The sequence below is a fragment of the Octopus bimaculoides genome, chromosome 1, assembly GCF_001194135.2.
Source record: "Octopus bimaculoides isolate UCB-OBI-ISO-001 chromosome 1, ASM119413v2, whole genome shotgun sequence".
NCBI classification, from domain to species: Eukaryota; Metazoa; Mollusca; class Cephalopoda; order Octopoda; family Octopodidae; genus Octopus; species Octopus bimaculoides.
The window spans coordinates 101,352,700-101,367,681 of record NC_068981.1 but is presented as its reverse complement, the minus strand read 5'-3'; the positions used below and the strand labels follow the sequence as shown (position 1 = coordinate 101,367,681).

The 14,982-nt window shown below is 35.7% G+C and overlaps 1 protein-coding gene across 2 annotated transcripts in view; it reads right to left on the bottom strand.

Moving 5' to 3' along the window:
* Positions 1-166: 166 nt before the first annotated feature.
* Positions 167-14,982, bottom strand: part of LOC106874373 (charged multivesicular body protein 4c) — a 72,073-nt gene continuing 57,257 nt past the window's right edge. For both annotated transcript variants that reach the window (XM_014922086.2, XM_052968683.1), the window contains exons 3-5: positions 9,675-9,789; positions 5,647-5,779; positions 167-2,474 (exon numbers count right to left, since the gene is read on the bottom strand). In XM_014922086.2, coding sequence (XP_014777572.1) covers positions 2,416-2,474; positions 5,647-5,779; positions 9,675-9,789 — 307 coding nt within the window. In that variant the 3' untranslated portion in view covers positions 167-2,415. The remainder of the gene's footprint in view (positions 2,475-5,646; positions 5,780-9,674; positions 9,790-14,982) is intronic.

The window sequence follows — 14,982 nt, the reverse complement described above, 5'->3', positions numbered from 1 at the left end:
ATATATATATATATATATATATATAAATAAAAGTATTCAAGAAATTCAGAACAGGATTACTTTTCAAATCTCAAAAATCGTTCCACATTCCTGTCTAAGGAGATATTAAAAAAAAAAAAAGCTAAAACAAGAATGATTTAAAAAAAATATGATACATAAGACAAAATACTCAATAAGTGTTATTTATTGAATTGATAAAGAAGATTTCTAAACAAATGTCCTATGTCCCGATGTCTTTAAGTAGAATTCTCACATTCATTCATTCATTTTAGAATGAACAGTTACCAGGAAATTCATAGTGGCAAGGGGTGTAGTGATGGTGGTAGTAGTAGCAGCAGCAGGAAGAAGAAAAGTGATAGTATAATGAAAAATAAAGGTTCTCTGCTACCAACTTTGGAGATCATAGAATAAATTACAGGTATAAAAGAATTTTAAAGACCAAGAACATGAGAGAGAGAGAGAGAGAGAGAGAGAGAATGGAAATAGAAAGGTTTTGTAATGAAATAAAATTTCTGAATGGAAGGTATTGATATTTTAAAATAAAACCTAGGATTGTGAAGAAATGAGAAAAAGTATGGTATTAAAGTAAATATGGTAACAATTGATTGTTGCAAATTCACAACAGGGAAGCAAACCAACAGCATTATTCAAATAAGGATATGAACACCATTAGAAGTTCTAAATAGTTTGTGAAGTAGAGAAGGTGTTACTTTATTACTAAAAAAAAAAAGTAAAGATATATAATAAACATTTACAGAATAGAAATGTTAAACGAGCAATCAGAACTAGTATAATTTAAAAAAATAAATGCCTGCTTTTGTTTCTTCAGCAAGAATGTATGTGAGAGTGTCAAACAAATGGTTTTCTAGCTGGCTGAATGCAAAAAGCAGGAACGTGGAACAGTAACTTAGCATATATAATAAAAGGCTGTATTATCAACACCAGATATGCATTCATATATAAAAGATATATTCTTGGAACATATGCTAACAGAAAATGAAAATATATTCTTATTATCAATATTATTGCCGAGGGAAATATCAAGATAGCGGAGACTGAATTTAAAAGGAAATAATCAGATTTCTTTTAAAATTCATTTATTGAGAAAAAGGGAGAGAGTGAAATATCTAGTCCATTAGGTGAAGGGATGAGATAGCAGTTATAGAACCTACATTAACAAACAATGCAGCATATGGGCATGAGAATCATTTGATGTACTGACAGCAAATACAGTGGATAGGAGCTTTATTTGATATTTCTTCCGAAACAGGTATACAAAAGACATGAATTGCAATGAGTACTTGTAGTAGTCATAAGAGTTGCAACAGGAATATTAGCTGTCAAAGTAAGAGCAAACATTGGGGTGGAGAGGACAAAAGGTAAAAAAAAAAACTTACATGTAGTTTCAGTAAAAACGTTCAAAACATCCCCTTTTCACCATTTTATTTATCATTTTCATTTATAACATGCTTTCCACATTTTATTTTATTTTCACTCACATTTCTTGATATATGGCATTTTCTTTTGCTTTTTTTTAAAATGTATATTTCTATGTTTGCATATATCTCAGAGCTGTTTGTGTGTATATGTGTGCACACCCAAACACACATTTCTTAATGATTTCACATTATCATCATCATCATATTTTAATTTTTTTTTATATATTTTTTTCTGTTACTTTAAATTTTTGCTCTGCATTTGCATTATTCCCACTGCAGATAGTTTAAAAAGAGCACTTACAAGTCATTATGAATGAAATTGAGTTCCACTCTGCACCTTTGAAATTTCATCAGCCACAGTAACAACTTCATGGAATTTTATTTTCCTTTTTATTTTGCCCTCTTTTCATTAATTTTCATTATACTTCTTCCCAGCTTCCTCTTTGACAGAAGTACAGCTTAAAAGTCTAAGCCAGAATAATTTGTTTCAAGAAAAATGTTTTCCATTTCAAATATTTAAATTAGCTAAGTATATATATATATATATATATATATATATATATATATATATGTATGTATGTATGTAAAACTAAAGGTGACCCTAGCATATGGTATTAAACCATAGCAGAAATGTTGGTTAGACAACCACATTGTGCCAAGTGCACTCAATAGCATTAATATTAACCACTTGTAGTAGAAAAGCATTGATATTAGCAGAATTTTTCACAACCCTAATAGTTGTAAGAAATGGTTGTGAGCAGCTAAAAGGCCAAAAGCAGCCAGCCATTATCAACAAAAGAAAAGAATTGTAATTCTGGCGAGAAAGGAGAGAAGAAGATTAAGTCATACATAGCCAATTTCTATGGTCTTGTGGCAAATGATTAAAATAATAATAGCAGGTCTGTTGGTTGTGCTAGCAACTCTTAGTTCCATTTTAGTTGATGTGGTGATGGTAACAGGCAAACAAAGATTCACGTTATTCAGCCCACATAGTGAGTACTGACAACTCATCCTCTTCCTCTTTTGCTTTCTGGCCTGTAAAATGAAGCAAAATCGAAACATGTAAGACAATGAAACACGTAAAACTGGTCATTTTTCATCTTCAAATGTTTTAAAACCATTAATACATACAAAAACATGCAGATCAAATAGTATGTCCAGTTGAGATTGATAAGCTCCTTGAGGTATTACTAGAAGAAAATCCTGCATTATCAGTTGAAGAATTGGCAATAAAGCTTAGTTCAAACCATACAACTGTTCATTGTCATCTTCAACAACTTGGAAAGGTTCCTAAACTTAGAAAATGGGTGCCTAGTGAATTGTCCGAAAGCAACAGCAAATCCTGAGTTGACATCTGCTCTTCTCTCCATTCTCATTTCACCCTTTTTGGATAGACTTGTGATGAAAAAATGGAGCTTCTATTTGAAATGTTAAACGTCATGAACAGTGGCTTGGTAAAAGGGAAAAAGCTCAACTACAACCAAGAAGGGAACTTCATGGGAAAAAGGTTCTTCTCTCTATCTGGTGGGATTACAAAGGAGTAATTCACTTTGAATTATTACCACTTAATGCAACAATCAATGCTCAAGTCTACTGTCAGCAATTAGAGTGTTTGAACCAAGCTTTGAAGAAAAAAAGACCCGATTTAGTGAATCAAAAAGGAGTGATGTTTCATCAGCACAATGTGTGACCCCACACTGCAAAGATCATATCACAGAAGATCGAAGAGCTTGGTTGGGAAAAAATTTCTCATCCACCATATTCTTCCGACCTTGCTCCTTCAGACTACCATTTGTTTCATAGTTTACAGAATCATTTAGGGGAACATAACTTTCGTAAGCCAGGAGGAGGTTGAAACTGACATTTCAGAGTTCTTCGCTTTGAAACCAAAGAGTTTTACATTGATGGGATTAAAAAGCTTGTAAATAGATGGAAGGAAGTCATAGATAATCAGGGAAAGTACATTGATTATTAAATTTCAATTAAATATAACATTTGATCACTTGTTTTCTTTATTCAAAATTCGGACAGAACTTATGGGATGACCTGATATATACAAACACATTATATATATATATATATATATATATATATATATATATATATATATAATAATAATAATATTAGGGAATATATCATTCCAAATGTACAGGAATATTCAATTTAGTAAGACCAAATTAAATTTCACAATATATATGTATATAAATATAAATGGTGGTTCTTCTCTAAATTATATCTATCTATCTATATATATATATATATACACACACACACACATATATATATATAAAGACAATATATATATATATATGTGTAAGGACATTTGAGCAAGATTGTTGCCAGTGGCGCTGGACTGGCTCCCGTGCAGGTGGCACGTAAAAGACATCATTTCGAGCGTGGCCATTGCCAGTACCGCCTGACTGGCCTTCGTGCTGGTGGCACGTAAAAGCACCCATTACACTTTCAGAGTGGTTGGTGTTAGGAAGGGCATCCAGCTGTAGAAACTCTGCCAAATCAGAGTGGAGCCTGGTGTAATCACCTAGTTCACCAGTCCTCAGTCAAATCGTCCAACCCATGCTAGCATGGAAAGCGGACGTTAAACGATGATGATATATATATATATATATATATGCACATATACATTCATCATCATCGTTTAACATCCGCTTTCCATGCTGGCATGGGTTGGACGGTTTGACTGGGGACTGGTACACTTTTTCATGACAGTAGATGAATTTTTTATTCTACAATGTATTTGTAGTGGGTTCATGAAAGCGTAGCACGGATTCGATCCTTGATTGCCATATTTTACTTAACACTTCAACAGCACTATTCTCACGGTAAAACAATTTTTATGTGAATGACAGCAATTACACATTTCCCAGATGCCTTCACTAAGCAGAATAATGTCTTTGCCACTTGACCTTTCTAACCTCTTCCAGACCACCAGGGGCTGGAATGGAGATAATAGACCTCCAACGAAATCATTTGTTCTCAACAATATGTCTATCCTTCTGGCTGCTTTTCAATAATTATAAAAACAAGAACTCCATAAGCTAAGGGCAGTTACTGAGAGCGACCATCAGTGAGTGAACGTTATTATTGCACTTTCTTCAAACACTTCATTCATATATTTATATACAATCTCTCCCTCCTCTCGCTGACAGTTTTTTGCACTTTTTCGTGACGGAAAATACACCTTTTGTGACAGTTATAATGAAATTGCTTTTTTATATCAGAGTAATAGGGCGTTTCAATAGAACATCTTTACCTCCGGGAATTACCGGGTACACCAGCTAGTATATATATATATATATATATATATATACACACACACACACAAACATATATATACACACACACACACATAAACATACACACACACACACACATATATATACATATATGTGTGTGTGTGTGTGTGTGTATATGTGGTCATGACCAGTTTCAATCATCCATTATGAAAATGGAGGCAAGTATTCTAGTGATAAACTAACAATGGTTAAATCAAAAGTGTCTTGTGATAAAAAGGCAAGTGATTTAGTGTTTGGGAATAGTGCTCATGCTCTGGGTATGTCTTCTTTCTGAAGAAAGCAAGAATTGTTTATGTGCAACTGATTTACAAATAATCATTTACCAACATACCATAACTACAGACCCAGAGATGCACAGCCTCCTCATTGTACCCATTCTATCAGTCTTAGAAACGGTTGCATTACCATCTTCAGCAAGGACTACTTGTTTTTCCTCCTCTCATAAAACAATATACATAGGTGTGTGTCTGTGAGTGAGAGAGAGCGATATACTTTTCCAACATCCCTAAAAGTAACTGGATTATGCCCTTTGGACTAGTAATTGAAAAGCAGGAAGTACACTGCTTAGTATTAAGCAGTGAACTTTTTCTCCTTGAATTCATACCCTAGCTATCTAAATACTAGGATTTCTAACTAACAGCAAATACAGACAATATATACAACACCACAGTGATTAATCTTGATTTCAACTATAGTGGTTGAACTGTTATCAGTAAGAGACTGAAATAACATTTGGCACGAGAGTGTGTTATAGATCTTTGTTGAAATGTTCATACTAACTGCCCATAGAAATAAAATTTGGAGCCTGTGGTTGACTTTAATTTCAGTGCAACTATCTTAAAAAATATATAAATAAGCAACATAAATGAATTGATAAATGGTCAAATTCTTACTGGAAGCACTAGCCAATTCAGGTTCACCCGTTGGTACTGACGGCAGTTGATCTGTGACAGGTGTTCCAACATTAAGCAATTCACGCTCCAATTCTTCTTGTTCCAGATCCTCAAGTTCTTGTAATAGTTCATCCTGATAATCAAAAAACACAAAAAATAACAATGAGATTTCTTAATCATCACAACAAAGCCTTGATTCTGAGAAGTATTCCTGCTAGAATTAACTGAAAACGATTCTACATGGTAGTGGGCCCTGAATGCAGAGGACATGCAAAAGTTAGAAAGGGATGAGGCTAGTATGCTGTGCTGGATGTGTAATGTAAGTGTACGTGTTTGACAGTGTGCTAGTGTTTTGAGAGAGATGTTAGTTGTGTGCAATAGAGAAGACTGCGCTGGTTTGGTCAGATGGATGCTGATAGCTCCATAAAGAAATGCCGATCTCTCAAAGAAGATGGAACACGAGGATGTGGGAGACCCAGGAAGACATGGGATGAAGTACTGAAGAATGACCTCAAGATGCTGGCCCTTTCAGGCGAGATGACAAAGAACCAAGGTGCCTGGTGCCTTGTTGTACTCAAGAAGACCCATACTCTAGAGAAGAAGTGTTAAGACTGGTATCTCTGGTGGTGTAAAGCACTCTTAGTGGTGCCATGTAAAAGCACCTAGGGCCACATAAAACTGCACATACAGTACCACGTAAAAGCACACAACATACTGTAAAGTGGTTGGTGTTAGGCAGGGTATCCAGCTATAGGAACCATGCCAAATCAGACTGGGCTCAGGTGCAGCTCCCCAGCTCTGGTCAAACTGTCCAACCCATGCAAGCATGGACAATGGACGTTACATGATGATGATGAACTAGAAGAGTTTTGTACCTTTAACAAAAAGAAAATACTCTGTGTTCAGTTCTTATCTTTTACACATGTTTATTTAGGCAATATACTTAATTCTTCACAATTCAGTTCAACTCTTCACTACCATTTAAAGTCCGTTTTCCATGCTGGCATGGGTTGGATGGTTTGACAGGGACTGGCTAGGCAGATGACTGCACCAGGCTTCACAGTCTGTTTTGGCAGGGTTTTTACAACTGGATGTCCTTCTTAACACCAACCAATTTTCAGAAAAGATTTAAATCAATACACAGATCACATTTTACTCAAAAGATTTATGCTTCATCACTTCAGACCACTGAAGTCCAGGCATAACTATATGGCTAAGAAGTTCACTTCATAACCAATAAATTAGTGTAGTGCCATGGATAAATGTCTTTCATTATAGCCCCAGGCTAAGCAAAGACTTCTAGTTGAAAGAGGGTAGATAGAGACCTATTTTTTGGTAGTAGACCATGTCACCTAGTTAAACATTACCACCTGGCCCTTAAGTGAAAGTTCATTGTTACGAACATCAGGACCAGGACAATGGTCATGGTTTATTCCTCCCTTTTTCTCTATCATTCTTGGAGGCTCTTAAAAGGTTATGGGCACTCCTATTTCTCCTTTCAGTAACCCATAAAAACCCATCAAAAGAAATTGGTGCTAAGACCATGTCCATGAAGTACATATATATATATATAATAATAATAATATTAGGGACAAAATCCAAAATTACAGGTAAAAACTCAATTAAAATCAATTTATAAAAAATTAAAATTAAATTGAGCTTTATAGATAAAATATATAGTTTTAGGGAAAATAACCAAGTTTCAAGAACTCATCGATGAAAATCCACTATCACATATAGAAAAATTAACAATTAAAAGCACAATAAATGAGTATAATATAAAGCAAAGTAAATATCATAAGATAAATATAATAACGTGTTTCATAACTAATTTTCAAATAGAAAGGAAATTTTATTATAATGGAGGAAGGGAGGATTATTGAGTGGTTATTATTTTGATATTTTTAATAATTTTTCTATCTTTATAAAATAAGTATTTCATATTAATTCATTTGGTACTTATTGTTGGTTGAGATATATATATCTAATTATTGTTCTACTTAAGATCTGACGATTAGCTATATTTTTGAATAGAATTTAATTTTCGATAATTTCAATTGATTTTAATCGATTTAAATTTCCTTTCTATTTGAAAATTAGTTATGAAACACGTGTAATCATTTTATTATATTTATCTTATGATATTTACTTTGCTTTATATTATACTCATTTATTGTGCTTTTAATTGTTAATTTTTCTATATGTGATAGTGGATTTTCATCGATGAGTTCTTAAAACTTGGTTATTTTCCCTAAAACTATATATTTTATATATATATATATATATATATATATAATAATATAAATAATATATAATTATATGCATATATCCAGACATATATGTACATACCGACATCTATATGTATACATACAAGCATATATGGGTACAGGACATCACAAAAAAACGTTAAACACAATGAGAAATGAAAACATAAAGAGGAAGATAGAAAACAAACTTTATATATATATATCTATATTGTGATATATATTTGCCACCTAACTGTGGCAGTCCCATAAGTGATGATGCTACTGTTGTTTATAGCCCCAGGAGGACATTTCCTGCAGCTGGCTAACAACACACTGTCTGTGTCTGATTAGTATTTGCAAAGGGAAATCATTGTTCCCATCTCTAGCCTTACATGATACACACAGACCAGGGTTTCTGGGTAGTAACTGGTCATCAGTGTTTGATAATCACCAGCTAGCAACGAGAACTCATTCCAAACGCAAAATACTATATGCTTTTTCCAGCGACAAACTGTTGCTTATCTCAAAAAAGGAGAAACAAGCAATATTAAATCTCTGAGCCAGAAGTAAACAGTAGCAGCATGGAATTGTGAAGTATATTTGCCACCTAAATTTGGCGGTCCCATAATATAAACTTCACTCCTAATATTATTCACTTCACTTGCATTTTACATTGATCGCCTCCTCAGTCACCAAATTATATCTTCATCTTCCACTCTCCACATTCTTGCAACCCACCCAACCAAATGTCATCTCTCTCTTCTCCATCAACTCATGTCTATTGATCACCTCCCACTCCTTAGTCACCATTTACTACATATATTACTCAATTTTACTTGATCTCTATAGTTGTCACCTACTCTTTCCTACTTATTTCTCAACACTTGTTCTTCATTCATTATATTCCTTCATTCATTATATTCACCCCATTCACTTCCCATTTCTTCTCACCTTGAATCTTGAAGGCCTACCCTGACACCTCATCATCATTATTATTAAGATGGTGAGCTAGGAGAGTCGTTAGCACGCCAGGCAAAATGTTTGGTGGCAGTTTGTCTGTCTTCAAATTCCACCAAGGTCAACTTTCATCTTTCTAGGATCGATAAATCAAGTACCAGTGAAACACTGGGTTTGATGTAATCAACTAGTCCCCTTCCAAAATTTCAGGCCTTGCACCTCTAGTAGAAAGGATTATTATCTCTTTCTAGCTCTACTCCAGTCATTCTCTCTCTCTTCTATAATATGAGTAGCCATGTAGCTTCTCTAGAGCAAGAAATTTGTTCTGTTCTGGCTCTCTCATATACTTTAACCCTTCATCTCCTAGCATAAAGCCACATCCTTCTATATTGTAGCCTCACTCAGTCTTGCAAATTGCATGAAAATCTTACTAGTTCTGGGGCTGCTTAGTGACAGGTGCTCAGAAGGGCATCCTGCCACAGAAACCATGCCAATGCAGATATTGGAGTGGTTGCATCTTGTTGAACCATTCAAACCAGACCAGCAAGGAATATAGACATCATATGATGATGAAAATCCACTCATACACACAAACTGCTGTAAGAGTGAATTTTATGTCTATAATTCATTAGTATTTCTAATCTAATCAGAGAATAATGTTAGGGTAATTAAATGCTCAGTTTGATTTATTCAAAATCAGTAGAATGCAGAAGAGTAATGTATATGGAGTAGGTGTATATGAAGAAAATCACTGCAGAGAAACCACACTGAATAAACTATAATGTAATGAAGACAGAGTAATTGCAATAAATATCATATCATTACCTCATCAATGTCTTGTCCAAAACCAACAGGATTGGAAATAGCTTCTGAAATTTCATTGGCAATCTCTTGCTGTTCAGCTACATCATCCATCAAATCATGCACTTTGTCAATATCCCTGGAGGATGAGAAGAATATAGTTAATATATTGAATGAAATTTTACAAATGAAAGAGCTATTAGAAATAAGAGGTTAAGAGGAGAGAGAGAGAGAGAGGGAGCACATCAATATCTTTACATAATAATGTTGAAGGCTAAATTATAAAATTGTGTGGCCCAATAGTTGTTAATGAGCAATTCTGTGTATTCACTTAATACCAAAATAAAGCAATTGATTGTAAGGAAAGGAAAGAAGGAAGGAAGGAAGGAAAGGGGCAGTTAAAGAAAGAAAGGAAGGGGCATAATCTGTAAAAGGGGGTATGGCTTTTCATGGTTACTTTAAAGAAACATGGAATCAACTAGTACAGTGGAATACCACAAGGTTCTTCCATTGTGTAGTAAGAATCACTCCCCAATCAGTTATTCCTTTACAAATCCTATCATACTATAATAATTCAGTTTATCCCAAAGTATTTCTTCAGCATTTTAAAAGTTGTTACCTAAGTTTGTATGGATTGGATGGAGGTTATTGATGCATATTTTCTACAGCTGGATGCCCTTCCTGTTACCAACTTTATTTCTAAGCAAGGTAATATTTTCCCATAGTCAAACAGGTTTTCAAGGAATATTGAAAATGAATGACATTCATTTACAATGTCAATCAAAGAGACAAACAGACATACACACAAATATATAGATATATACGATAGGCTTCTTTTAGATTCTGTTGACCAAACCTATTCACTAGACTTTGGACAGCCCATGGTTGCTCAAGGTGATGTGCAGAGGGATCAAACTCAAAACCATTTGGTTGCAACAAGGTGACTATTTAGCCATATGGCTATACTTGTACCAATTATCATTGCTGGTGGTGCTGCTGCCATCTGCATTAGTCTGCATGGTGTTTGTTACTGTTTACCTGGCTGTTATTATACTGCTCCAGCCTGAACAGGTGAAACTTGAGGTGGAAGGCAGTGGCTAGCTGGTACTCCAGGTCTTCTAGGAGGAGCCCAAACCATTTCATGATACCTGCCAGTATCACGTCTACCAGAGGACTACAGTACAGGAGATGTTTGAATTTGGCCTCCTTCAACACCATGATGGTAGCCGCAACAGTTGATAGACTCCTCCTGCTGGATTCTATCCAAGGCCTTGGCAACATTAGACATCACTTGGGCATACTTCATCAGGAAGCCGATATCAGAATCAGTGAAAGTCTGCAGCTTCAGCTGTGTCATCACCTTGTGGACAGCTTCCCTATTCTTCTCCAGCAGGTCGTTGAGGACAACAGCAAAGTCATAGGTAGGAGTTCCATCTGGTACTGTTGGGGACCACCAGCCTCCTCTTCAATCCATCTAGAATGCTGTCTGCCACCACTGTGCTGTAGATTTCATGGCCTTCCTGTTGGCCAACTTGAACGAAGTGGTGTCAAGAGCCTTGTCAGCATCCATGCTGGCTGCCAAGTTGAAGGTATGGGCTGCGCACTTCATGTGCACTGGCAAGTTTAGGCCCAGGATGGTGGACTGGTCAAGAATGGTATCAACAGAGATGTACTCAACTTCATCCACATCCCCAGCCTCAGGATCCATGTCCAGATCCACACTCTCAACACCCTCCATGTCTGGATTGGCAGCAGCCTCAGAAATATCTGGCAAGAATTCAACTTCTGCACCAAACTGCATAAATGCCACAACAAAGTTTTTGCCATTGTCCGTTATAGTCCTGGTCACCTTGTCTTGCAGATGGAACTTGATTGTAGTTAACATTTGTTACTATGCTGCTCTAAATTCATGGAAATATTGCTTATAATTTAAAGCCTTGTTATTAAACCTTTGAAAATAGTGACACTACTTTGATAGGTGACAGATCGGTGGTGGGGGTTGAATAACTGAGATGAGAGCTGGAATGATGGTCGGAATTTGGTAAGTGCAGGACTTAAGGTTCATTTATTTGTTATTTCATTAAAGACTGCTGTTTTGGCTGTGCAGACTTAATCATGAGTGGAATATATATATATATATATATATATATATATATATATATATATATATCCCAAAGTGGCATTCCGTTGGTTACGACAAGGGTTCCAGTTGATCTGATTAATGGAACAGCCTGCTAATGAAATCAACGTGCAAGTGGCTGAGCACTTCACAGACATGTGTACCCTTAACGTAGGTCTTAGGGAGGTTCCGCATGACATAGAGTGTACAGGTACTATTCATTTTTGCCAACTGAATGGACTGGAGCAACGTGAAATAAAGTGTCTTGCTCAAGGACACAACGCGTCGCCAGGGATTGAACTTACGACCTTACGATCGTGAGCTGAATGCCCTAACCACTAAGCCACGCACCTTCACACACACACACACACCATATATTATATATTATGACATTTCTTTCAATTAACTATTATACATTTTATTACATTAAGAAAATAATTATTTAATAAATAATTGAATAATCTTGTATAATTTTAATTTATAAATACAGCTGTTTATGGCTGGCCTAGATCATCCCACCCAGAATGTGATGGGACATCGACGTCTTGCTGGGGTTCAGCATCTTGATCAGGCCGACCAAGGTGGACTTAATCCAAATTGCTGATTTTGATGTATGGGGTGTCAAAAGACTCAAGTACTATTTCCGCTACCAACTAAACTTTATTTTCATTGACATATTTGGATTACAAGAATTTAAAATTATAATCTTTTCCATAAGTCAACTATTGCAAGCATTTTATACATCAACATTTTCTATATGTGAGTGTGCCCCTTAAAAGACATCCATCATCACCACATCCTCCCCAACACATACTTATTTCTTTCCTCAATTTCCTCACATTCCTAAGTTTTCCATACAGGAGATTTGCATTTCACCTGAAAGCGGGTGGCTGAGGTGGGGGAAGGGGCATTCAGTATTTCTTTCAGAAAAATTAAATTTTCAAAAACAAATTATTTCCCACGTGCATATAAACAAAATTTGAAAAACAGTTAAAAATTAGGAAATTTCAGTGGTTAGTGGGGAAACTATAATTTTGAAAACATGATTTCTGGCCAAAATCATATTAACCCCTTTTTTATTCCATGAAACAGTACATAGTTTGCGACCCTTCATAATGGACATAAATCACTTTCATGCAAATTGTACCCCCACCACTTCACTTCTGGACAAACAATAACTTCCATTACGCCATTAATCCACTCCACTATATACCAGCTAACAGAATGCATTATGCTTATCAAAACAGAACACAGCCAAATCATTCACAGTTTACCACTTCTTATAATAACGTTATACAAATTGACATATGAATTTTTTCACATCTTTTCACTTGTTACTAAAAAATCAAATTATACAATGCACAACTTCAAACTGCTATGGCTTCCATCTTGTTTATTCCTTAATCGTTTGCTCTTTTCAGCCATGCCACCAAAACAAAGACATTCTCATTTATCTCCACAAACAAGGGGCTGCAAAAAAAAAAAAAAAAAAAAACTGCCTCTATTCATGCTCAAGAAAACTCACTTTGGCGATGCCCAAATGTGTAATACTTCAAAATGATCACTGACGGGGGAAGTTCTGCACCAAACTACACTTAGTGTCTGGGATGAATGCATGATGGCACTCTGTGGTGCATTAGAAGCACTAGATAGGTCACTAAGGGATATTAGAAACAATACTGCTGTTTTGGGGCGGGGTGGGAGCTTAACTGTTGTCTTCACAGGAGATTTCTGTTGAATATTACCAGTTATACTACAGGGTACGCAAGCTGATGACATCTATGTGTGTCTGAAGTTTTCACCCCTGTGGAGGTTTGTTTGTCAGCTTTCATTAAGCAATATGCAAGCTCATCTATACAATGACCCCTTAACTGAGGAATATTTTCATCAACTTCTACAAATTGGAAATGGTGCCTTACTGTTCAATAACACCCTGCAACAGCATGTACTGTAGTGTGGGTACATGGTGTCTACATTGGCCGAGCTTAAAGAAAAGGTATTTCCCACATTGCAAGACAACTTCAAAAACGTAGCATGAGAGGGGGGGGGGAGATTCTAACACCTCAGAATGAAAGCGTTGATAAAGTAATCCATGAATTCCTCTATATTCTAACTGGAGGTGCTTCAACGTTTGTCTTCATTGATGTTACCATCGATGAACATGCCACTGTTGAATATCCAGTTGAATTTCTCAACTCTCTACAAGCCACAGACAGGACTGCCACTGCATTAGTTGTTCCTAAAGCAAAGCTAACTTTTCATTTATCAGATTAGCGTTTTCACTAACTTTGGAAACCGTCAGCAGACCAATTAGTTCCTGCTAACAAAATTCATGCTCTTGAGGAATTTCGACCCACCACAACTATGCAATGGTACAAAATTGACTGTAACTACACTGACAAGTCATGTCCTACAAGCAACCATTATTGCTGGCTGTCATCAAGGAGAGATCACATACATTCCATATACGCCCTTTATTCCCTCAAATGTTTCAATTCAAGTGCCTCCACTTCCCAGTGCAATTGTGCTTTGCTATGACAATCAACAAAGTCCAGGGTCAAACTCTAAAAATGGTGGGTCTCAATTTACAAGTACCCTGCTTTTCTCATGGACAACTATATGTTGCATGCTCTCGAGTTAGCAGTGCAGATGACTTGTATATTTATTCTATTAACACTTGGCTTATACAAAACATAGTTTACCCAGGAGCATTGTCGGATTCACTTGACATGTGTTGAAGTGTACAGTCTGCCTTAACATTAGAGATGATGCTTTTCACAATGAAGCACCTTTCCATGTACCTTACTTTCTGCAATATGGATACCTCTATGTCCTCATACATCATCCAATTCTTTAAATCCATATGTCTAGGTCATTTTGAAGGCGATGTTAGGATTTCATTCTAATCTAAGCTGCTATTCTACATGTTTTTGGTGTCAAGAATTTCAGTATTTTTCATCACAAAATGACTGAAAAACATGTTTATAAAGAAGAGTTGTGCGCTTAACACACCTCGTGTACTGATTTTGCACATAAGAAAGAAACAAATAATACAATGTGGCTGAAGGTCATAACACCTGGGCAATGCTGGGATGCATTGCTAATGTTCTAATAAAGTTTAGTGAATGTTCTAATAAAGTTTAGTGAATTTCATAAGAGAAATTTGAGATTAAAAACAGTATTCCAATTACATTTTATCTTGAGTAATATGGA